Source organism: Coffea arabica, chromosome 10c (assembly GCF_036785885.1).
Source record: "Coffea arabica cultivar ET-39 chromosome 10c, Coffea Arabica ET-39 HiFi, whole genome shotgun sequence".
Taxonomy (NCBI): Eukaryota; Viridiplantae; Streptophyta; class Magnoliopsida; order Gentianales; family Rubiaceae; genus Coffea; species Coffea arabica.
In genome coordinates, this window is record NC_092329.1 from 19,397,410 (window position 1) to 19,408,126 (window position 10,717).

Sequence of the window (10,717 nt, forward strand, 5' to 3'; positions counted from 1 at the left end):
TAAAAGGCTAACATGCATAGCATATAAGTAGTGGCAATCCCAACCTCTTGCAATGGACAATCCCAACATCTCCTTTTCTTACATGGATTGAAAAAAATAATACCAAGCTTTTGAAAAAAAAAAGGTCTTACTAGTAAGAAAAAGAAATTAGCTGCATAGAAGAATAAGACTCGTCTAAGCACAAGAGCTACTATGTTTCTATTGATAGTGAAACACTTGGAGATATATACAAAGATGAAAGAGCATTCAGGTTAGCATTTTTGCCTTTTTCATTTTCCCCTTTCTTGCTCTCCAATGCTTGTAGACACCAAATTTTTAGTGTAGTTTTATTTACTATTATTTTTGTTTTTTATGTTAGTTTTTATTTACTTTTATTTTATTTTATTTTTAAGTCATTTTAGCATAGAATTTATCGAAAAAAGAGAGAGAGAAAATCATTCACAAAAATATGCTTTATTTATTTTAGATTCAAGTTTATTGTTATTTAATTAAAAAAAAAGAAAGAAAAAAAAGGAAAAAAAAAAAAGAGAATAAGCAAGCTCATGCACCCGAGCTACACAGGATCCATGCCCATTTCTTCATATAACATTTCAAGCAGAAAATGAGAAACGAAAAAGATGAGGAAGGCACCGCAACTCCTTATGTTTTGTTCACCATCGGATGATCCACAAAGCTAGTGACTTGGCTTCCATCAGAACCCTTTAGAGGAGGGTTTAGAGTTTTGTTTGTTATAAAATGAGGAGGGTTTGTGAGTGAGTTAAGGGTGAGGACGGACGGCTAATGAATCAAGAGAGTTGGCGGCTAGGCTATGAACAAAAAAAAACCAGAGAGGAGTGTAGAGGACGGTGGAAGGAAAAGAGCGAGAGGAGGTTTTTGAGGGAGCTAAGAGGAAGATTTTGACGGCTGGAAAGAGTTCGAAAGGTCGAGAGGAAAACAGTGAGAGCAAGAAAGCCTTGCAGCGGAGAAAAGAAAACTGCAAAGAGGAGCAAAAGAACAGGGGTTGCCGGATCTCTGTGCTTTCACTTGCGGTCTCCTGCAAAGAGGTTGCAGCAGGTTTCGTTGGTCTACTGTGGAGCTCGATCATCTCTCAAGGTGACCTTTTTCTTTCATCCTCTGCCACCTACACCTCATCCTCATCCGTCATCAAGTGTTTCGCTACTTGATTTCCTTTTTCTTTCTTGTTTCTTTGTTCTCATGGTCTAGTTTTATTTTTTTGGTTCTTTCATTCCCATGCCCTAACTGTTTCGGACATTGGTTTCATATTATTGCATCTGGGTCTTGCAGATCATAAGACTTTAAGTGTAGAAATTATCTCCTATTTTTTTTTTAGTTAGCAACAAGCTCATTTCATTTGTAAAAACTTCATAAACGAAGCTGATTTTGCTAATTTCTTTTCCAAAACCAGGTTTTACCCTGGTTTGCATGCTAGTATTCAATCCTGATGAAGTGTTTGGAGGTCTTTCTATAGGTTTTTCCTGATGAATCCATGAGGTTTGCTTGAGTTTTAGTTTGGTTACGTTTGTGTTTGAAGGTCTGCCGCAACAGGTTTTGAAATTCTGGTTTTTGTTATAGTAGTTTTGAAAAAAAGTCAATCTTTTGGTCTACTGAAGTTTTCCGGAGCTCTTGGGTTTTGTTTGTTGTTTGATAGTATCCCATGTATGTGCTTGCTGCCATTTCAAGTAGCAAGGTGCGGAATACCTTTGGACTGCAACAAGTAGCTAAAAAGCTGTTGCAGCCGTGACTTTTCCTTTCCTTGTTCAAGTTTTGCTTTGTTGGGGTTTGGATACTATGATAGTGGGCTGAGGGCATGTTTGCCGTGAGTGTCTTCGTATCTCTGCTGCATGTTTTATTTTGGGTTTCACATTTGTGAATCTAACGAAGCGAGGTAGAGACAAGTGCATATTTCAGGTGCTGTGGTTGGCCATTTGTTGCTATTTTTTCGTTTTGTTGAATGTTCAGTACACCTTTGAGTTCTCGTGTGTTAAATACTATAATGAAAGGAAAACCTGTTGTGTTAGAAGCTGACCATCAGTGAATAAGCCTGCTCCGTTTAGAAGTTTAGACATTAGAAGAATGTAAATGCAGGCATGCACCTTCCTTTTTGCTTGCAAAGCCGAGAAGAAAAATGAATAAGGGGGGGAGTTTTGAGCCATGCATCTTGTGTTTTCTGGTTTTGTTTGCTTTGGTTAAGAGCAATGCATGTTAAATTTGACTAGATTTAGGTTCTGTCAGTTGCACACTTGTGTTGTTTTCCGTTGCTTCCATTTCATTTCCTCCTATACGTGGTTTTGTCCAAAAAGTTGCACTTCATCCTCACGCTTTGCTGCTTTCTTTTTCTTCCTGCAACAGCTCACAAAGACTGGTTTTGGTCATCCATTTTGCTAGCTAAATCTGGTGTCTAAATAATTATTGATAAATTTGCACGTTTTGATCCGAAACTACAAAGGCTTCGGTGTGAATGTCTCATGGATTGAGGATTCTTCATGACTTTGCATAAACTCTGCCTGAAAGTTTTTCCAGAATTGCATATTTTCATTTTAAGTTTTGACTTGTTTGGATAAGTTGGATGCTTTATTGTTTAGGGCCGCGGCTTTGATGTTTGCTTGAGATTATATGCTAAAGGGAAGCTATATCAGAAAACTTAGAAAGCTGGTTTCTCTTTTTTCTGCCGCAGCATGTGCTTCCCATTTGGTTATTCATTTGATTGTAATAGTTTGTTGTTTATGATGGGGTTGGTTAATCAAACTGTTTAGTTGTCAAGGAGTGTTGAGAGCTAGTGTTAATTGGGTTTTGCTTGAAGCCTGCTATGGGATTTATGGAAGGAAGTTTCATTAGCTGCTGAAGATTTTGATTGCAGAAGCTTATTTGCTTGTTTTGTAGTTGTTGCATGGAATTTGCATGCAAAATAACTTCTAAAAATTGCAAATCAACCTCACATGTTTCTCCTCGTTCTATAAAGGCCCAATTATGTTTTGATTTCTTGCAATTAGGACCTAAAGTAATTGCAATTTCAACCATTCCTTGACCCTTTCTTTGCTCTTGGACTTGAATTTCCTAAAATGTTTAAATTGGGCTTGAGTGATTGGTTAGTATTTGCTATTGGGTCCTTGGTAGTTTTTCTATTTTAGAAATTTGATCAATAATTTACTTTCTTGGAAATTATGCATTATTTGATTTCATTTAATTTGCAATTGGGAGGGATTTGGTGATTTTGTTTATACTTTACTATTTAATTGGTGCCTTGACCCTTTTATTGTTTTGAAGCTAATATTTCCTTCATTTCATTACCATTGCAAGGGAGGTAACCTCTATCTCCTTGATTTTATTTCTCCTACGTGCTCCTACGTGTTTTGTGTGAATATGCATGCTTTAATTCGCTTTTCATTTTATGTTTAATTGCCTGTTTCGCTTTCTTTTTATTTCACCTTTTTTAATTGGCAAGTCATTTGAGAGCATTTGAACCCCAATTTGTAATAGCTAGGTTTTGGCGCATCTCTTGAAGACATGTCTTAGCTAGCCAATGTAATAGTTAGGATTTACTTTTCTAAGTCTTCCCCCTTTAGATTGTAGTAGGCATCCCCTTTTGTAATAGATAGGCCTTGTGTGCTATGTGCTTATGTGTGCCTATATGCCTATGTGTTTAATTGCTTTCCCTATGATTCTGCATCTAGACAAACATGCTTATGTGTTACGTGCTATGTGAAACTATGTGTTTTGCATGCCTATTTGCTTTTAATATTATATTTGATTATGTGGATGGAATGTACGTTACCGTGGCTAGTCCAATGTTAGTGATGGTCTTCCCTTCAAGCTCTTACAAGTCCAATGCTTGTGAGAGAACGTTAGTTAAGGGCTAGTCCAACGCTAGACCCTTAGGAGCCATCCGCACGTTAGATCATGATTGTGTGATAAAATCACTTCATCTCATGCATATTTTTACTTTTTAGAGTCTTTTATCATTTTTTTTTGCATGACATCCATCCTTATATGTATATCCCCTACTCTGTATTTTCCCCTTATATATATTCCTTACCCCTTTGTTTGAAAACATAACATTAGACTTGCATTTCATTTAAGAAATAGAAACTAGGTTAGATCATTTGCGTGCTAGATTAGGAAAATCCTTGGATATGGGATATGGACGAGTTTGGCTTTCTAGCCTTAGCACGCTCGTATTCCCTCTATTAAAGGGAACATTGAGTCATGAACATTAGTCTCCTGCACCCGATATGATGCATTCCTTTAGGTCACGTATATTTATACAAATATTTTTATTTTCCTTTTCTTTTCTTAGAGTCTCATTTGCTTTATTTATGACCTCTCCAAAGAGTCCACATTGGGCATCACAATTAATGTGATTGGCACCAATTGAGTTTTGAAGAGATATTTTGACCCCCTGATACCCTCCTAGGTCTAGGGTATGTATTCATATAGTACATCCAAATGTGATTAATTTTTACGTTAAAAATAAGAAAATCTTTGACTAAATCGCGCAACTAGCCTTGGCTAGGTTGAAAGGGTGCCTTGGATTCTTATCCTTGCCATCCCTTTCTTCAAATGTGACTCCCAAATTTTTTTCTCTGATTTTCGTAGACTTGGAGTCTTTTAAAAAGGATTTTCCTATTTTTTCCTTTTCTTCTAAAAATTCATTTTTAGGTTACTTGGTATACCTTAACTCAATACCAAGTGGCGACTCCAATTTTTATTTAAACTATCATTTTGGGTCAAATCGTCGCATTTTCAAGTCCCATTTAGACCCATTTTTCTTTTATTTTCAAAAACACATTTTTGCACTAAAAAATAATCCAAAAATTCATTTTCTTAAAAACAATTCATTTTTCTTTATTTTCAAAAATGGGGCGCGACAGTTGGCGACTCCACTGGGATTTCGAGAGTCCAAGCAAATTTGATTTAGTCAATTTTTTTCTTCTTTTAACCTTTTTATATATCGCATTTGGATGTTTAGGGTTGCATTTTTCTTTTTAGGATTTTGCATTTCGCGCGTATCAACTCACTCCCTCACCTATTTGCGTACGATTGATTTGATGGATGGATGGTTTATTTATGTGATCCCGCGCCTTGCATTGCATTTTGGGTGGGGGATATTTCCCTAGAGTCTCGCGTTGGTCCTCGATCCCTCCCCTCCAAACGAGCACTAGCATATGTGAATACGCTTTATTTTTTATCCCTCATTTATTTTTCTTTTAGTGGCTTGTCACGCCACTCCACCTTATTAGGATTTTAGGCAACTCACTTGGACTTGTGATCGCGACACGATGTGTGCGTAGTATGATCCGAGGAGTCACTCAATTTTTCATTTTAAACTTTGGATTCATAGCCTTTAGCTTTTAGTCGAAGGTTGAGGGTTTTTCGATAGATTCACTCATGACATGTAGCCGTGACATGTAGCCGTGACACGATCCTGCATGAGCCATAGAGGGAATGCCATTTCGGGAATCTCGTTGTTAGGATTAAACCCACATTGATCTTCCCGTGGGTACATAACCCTTCAAGGGATTGCACGTTTAAATTCTTGCCAACCGGAGAATGGGACTCGTAGGTAAGGTAATTGACAACTCGGCCCTTCCATTTTTAGATGGATTGCCCTCGCCAAATTTATCAGTTATTGATACCGTCGACTGAGATTCAAAGATGGCCTGCCCTTATGCTGCCCAATGAATTGCATCAAGTAGCTCAATATTTAGGACCGGTTGGAGACCTTAAGGACATCAAGCCCAATGGCTATCTAGTGGGGGAATTAGTACATCTTTGGGACCCAGAATGTTCAGCCTTTAGAGTAGGCAATAAACACATGACAATGACACTTGAGGAAATAGCTGGCCTCTTCAATTTACCTTTGCATGGAACCGCCTTGGTTTTCCCGTCCATTGCAGACAAGATGGAATTTTGCAAGATCATAGGATTGAAAGAGTCGGTATTGCGAGGGTCAGACCAGGGCATTGCCGTGAACATTTTGTTTGAGCATTTTGCACTACGAAACGGGTTCGAGAGATATAGGGAGGATTTTTCATTCACATCCAAGGATGTATGGGAGCGCAAAATACCATTGGTGTATGGAATAGTTATGGCTGGAGTCTATATCTTCCTAAGAAAAGATCTGAAAATAGCTTTCAAGGTAGCAAAGGTTATACAAGACCTCTTTTTAGAAATCCGAAGTAAACAATGCACCATAATCCCGACCATCCTTGCGGACATTTTGCTAGCTTGTACTAACTGCCAGAAAGGGGAAAAGTTCTTTTATGGGGCTAATGTAGTTTTGCATATTTGGGCCCTAGAACATTTTAAGAGACGAGCATCCGTTCCTGAAAGTTTGCCAGTGGTTGGGTACAGCTGGGTAATCACGCACCATAAGTGAGTCAACGGAGAGAGCTTGCCGAGCGATGCGTTTGAATGTGTCGAATACTTAGAGATACTGCCGGATCAAGACATTAGGTGGGTGTTGGACTGGACGATTTGCTTTAGGCCAATACTTCGCACTAAAGTGTCAGAATTTGTCCTCCTACTGGGTACCCAAGGAATCACTGCATACACCCCAAAGAGGTTTCTCAGACAGTTAGGACGTACCCAAGGAGTGCCGCCTGTGGTTGATGTGAGTAAGCTTACCATCATTTTCAATAGAAGAATGTGCCCAAGCAAGCTCCCTATGAAAGACCAGATTATTGAGGCAAGGGTGACTCTATCTGATGACGAGTGTTTTAAATACATCCCGGAACTCAAGCAGAAGGGTTTGACGACTCCATAATACGAAGACTAGGTAAGAAGATCCACTGCACAAGAGCAGCAAAATGAACCAGTTAAGGAGGTCAAAAAGTTGAAAGCCATCATTGAATCAAAGGATAGGGAAATTCTACAGTTAAATAAGTCTGTTGAAACATACAAGGGAATAGCAGAGCAAAACAAGTAATTGTACGAAAATGAGCAAGAAAAGCGTCAAGAGCTGAAAAGGAAATGCGGAGAATTGTATGATCAAACTGAACGTGTTAGAATTTCATATGCTAGAGAAACTAGGGATTCTGTATTAGACAGGCTCAGAAATTTTGGCGACCTTGTACGAAACCGCCTTCGTGATATGATGTAAATATTGGCAAGTTTATCAATGAAATTGATCTTTCTTTGCACTCGTACAAAATTGTTGTCAAAACAGGTTGTATAGCGGGTCCCATTTCGAAGGTGTTGCATCATGCTAGGCCTACCCTTAGCACAAAAAGAGCTCCCCAATAGGACATGCATCCGAATTTTTTGAATATTTACTAACTCTTGTCTTTTTCTTTTTCTTTATTTTATTTTCGCTGGAAAAGCTAAGCGAGGTTTAAAATCTAAAGGCAAGTCATTTCATATTTTCAGATAATATTTAAACATAACTTCTCGTCGAAGCCCCATCATAACACGATCCTGTAGTCAAGCCCAAAGGAATCGTGTAAACATGAGTTCACAACCGGAACCATTGGATAGGTCTGCTACTGCAACTCAACCTGAGACTACGAGTTTAGGGGTTCAGCTAACCGAGATGCTTACTAAGTTTGGTGAGATGGCTACCGAGATGGCGGGCCAAAGGAAATTGATTGATGAGCTTATCAGCAGCGGAGTTCAACCTGAGCCCGTACCCGTCAGACAACCTGAGCAAGAACCATTTGTCATACCTCCGAGTCAAACTACCTTTACTCCATCCTTCCCTATTCTACCCGAAGAAACTTTCACCTATGCCACCACAAATTTGCCATACACTTACCCTCCTAATCTTTCATTTTTCCCTACTTACGCGCAAATTCCACCACTCCAAGTCACTTCGAATATAACCCCCGAACCAAATGCTTTTTATCACACTACCGCAGAGCCCTTCCTGCCAAACCAAACTGTCCAAGCTAAACCAGAGATAGGGGAATCTTCTGCTCCCGTTGATATGAAATTGCTCAAGCGTCTAGACCGTTTCGATTAATTTATGAGGAAAAGTCAAGGGTTAAACAAGCAAGGAGTGTTGGACTATGATGAACTTTGTCTCTTCCCAAACGTACAACTGCCTGTGGGGTTCAAGACCCCAAAATTTAACAAGTACGATGGAACTGGCAATCCCAAAATGCACCTCCGTCTGTTTGCTAACAAGTTGGGAAGGCCCATAGATGACGAGAATCTGCCTCTGAGGCTGTTCCCAGAAAGTCTAGAGGGGGATGCACTTGATTGGTATTCCAATCTGAAACCCGAGGAAATGAAGACCTGGTTTGACTTGTCTAATGCTTTTGTGAGGCAGTACGAGTAAAACTGTGAGCAGGCTCTGACACGAACCACGTTGGAAAGAACAAAGAGAAAACCCTCTGAGGACCACAAAACCTATGCCAAGAGATGGAGAAAAATAGCTGCAAAAATCGAGCCACCAATGACTGAGGATGAAATTATCCGCACTTTCATTAAGGCACATGATCTGCCGTACTTTGAAGAAATTTTTCGCATGACTGGATGCTCATTTGCTGCTATTGTCAATAAGTTTGAAGAGTACGATGACTTCGTAAGAATTGGGAAGATCGTTAATGTCTCTGCTCTAAAATTGCAGTTGGATGCTTTGCAAGGACAAGGGAGTAGTGGGAAAAAGTCGCAATTTAAAAAGAAAGAGGGGGAAGCTGCCTTTATCTGAGATCAAAACCCCACACCAAGACCCAGATTTCAACACAAACCAACATATTCACTACCTTATCCCTACTATTCAAATCCTCACCCTGTCTATAATACCAATATCTCCTACCTCCGACCTCGCCCAAATTACACCAACCCGCCTACGGCCCCTTTTCAAATATCTCAACCTAACTTTCAACAAACTCGTCCTCGACCTCCTTACCACCAAAGATTTTTCCCACCAAACAGACCTACCTACAACTATCCCCAACCTACTGAAACCTACAATCAAAATCGTACCCAAACGTTCACCAACCTAGGCAGGCCTTTGGATCAGTTGTACGAGCAATTAAAGGCTGCCGGTAAGATAGGTGTGATTTCCCCTCCAACTTACCCTTATGGCATGCCTGCTGGGTATAATCCACAGGCTACTTGTGCTTATCATTCAGGATCACCTGGTCACTCCACTGCCAATTGTCGACTCCTCAAACATAAAGTTCAAGACACGCTCGAAGCAGGGGAAATTGTGATTAGGAAAAAAAAAGAGCAAGGACCGAATATGAGCAAGAACCTCTTGCCGGAACACACTGATACTGTTGGAGTTATTATGGACGATAAGGAATTTGAAGAGCTTGTCCGAAGCATGTCAAATGAAACAGAAGTGTTCGGGATAATGGATCAACCTTTTGTGATAGAGGAAGCATCGTATGAGGGAGACAAGAGGCCCTTCATTTTAGACCTAACTCCATCCGAAAGTGCGGCTTTAGAACTTGTGGTAATTGAATTCCCAGAACAAGTTCCGGTTTTAAGTTTACAGCAAGTGCTGTGGAATTATAATGAACCCATTTTGCAAATCGGTGGTAAACAAATTTTGAATGAAGAAGTGTCTATTGTTACGAGGTCAGGAAAGATTGCAAGTTCATCCACTGCTAGCGCCCTAGTCCAAGTAAGCAATCGTGAATCGATTACCAAACCCGCAGTGACTAAAAAAGATGCATGAGATTTTCTCAAGAGACTTAAGAGAAGCGAATACAATGTGGTGGAACAGCTGAACAAAATGCCTGCCCAAATTTCCATCTTAGACTTGCATTTCTCCTCCGACTTGCATAGGGATACGTTACTTGAAGTTTTGACTAAGACTCGGATTCCCAAAGATATTTCGGTTGACAATTTCTCGTACATAGTCGGAAATGTATTGACTGCTAAACAAATCACTTTTTCTGATGAAGAGCTGCCTGCGGAAGGAACTGGTCATAACAAAGCCTTATATGTAGCTGTGAGATGCAATGGAAAAATGTTGCCTAAAGTACTAATCGACAATGGGTCTGCCCTCAATATTTGTCCTTGGAGCACTTTGGTGAAGTTAGGGTTGCAAGATGTCAAATTAAAACCCTCAGAGACCGTAGTTCGAGGATTCGATGGATCCCAAAGGGAGTCCATAGGAGAAGTAAATTTGGTGGTCGAAATGGGGCCTGCTCAATTTCAGATAGCCTGCCAAGCTATGCACTTTCCCAGTGTCTATAATGTTTTACTCGGGCGGCCGTGGATTCATAGCTCTGGCGTTGTGCCCTCTTCCTTGCATCAAGTATTGAAATTTGTACTGAATGACCAGCTGATAACCATTTTTGCTGAAGAAAATTGCATTGTAATTGCCGATTCCGAGCCTGAGGAGGATGGTAACCGAAATGCTTTAGTGTCTTCTTACCGTACAACTGATATTGTCTCCGTGAGTTGGATAACAAGTGAGGATTCAAAAGATGAAATGATTTTGCCAGCGGCCAGTGTTATGATGGCCCAAGAGATGATTCGCGGAGGATATGAATTTGATAAGGGATTGGGACGCAATCTACAAGGCATTCTAAAGCCCATGGAACTCATCGAAAAAAATGACCTATTTGGTTTGGGATTCTGTCCGACTGCCAGAGATATAAAAGAGATGAAAGCACGCAAGAACGCAGAAAAGGAAGGCAAGTTAGGTGCTTTAGACATTCCACCACTACGCTATACCTTTCCAAAGCCGGCTGAAGTCATTACATCTGAGTTTAGCCCAATTGATGAAGTGGAGACAAGCCTGACTCATTTGTTTGTGTGA

At 39.9% G+C, this 10,717-nt stretch overlaps 1 protein-coding gene across 1 annotated transcript; it reads left to right on the forward strand.

Annotated features, from left to right (window-relative positions):
* The first annotated feature begins 9,028 nt into the window (after window positions 1-9,028).
* On the forward strand, window positions 9,029-10,717 carry LOC140015854 (uncharacterized). The gene is made up of 2 exons (XM_072068681.1): window positions 9,029-9,571; window positions 9,674-10,717. Exons 1-2 carry the CDS (start codon window positions 9,029-9,031, stop codon window positions 10,715-10,717), a joined length of 1,587 nt encoding a protein of 528 aa, XP_071924782.1.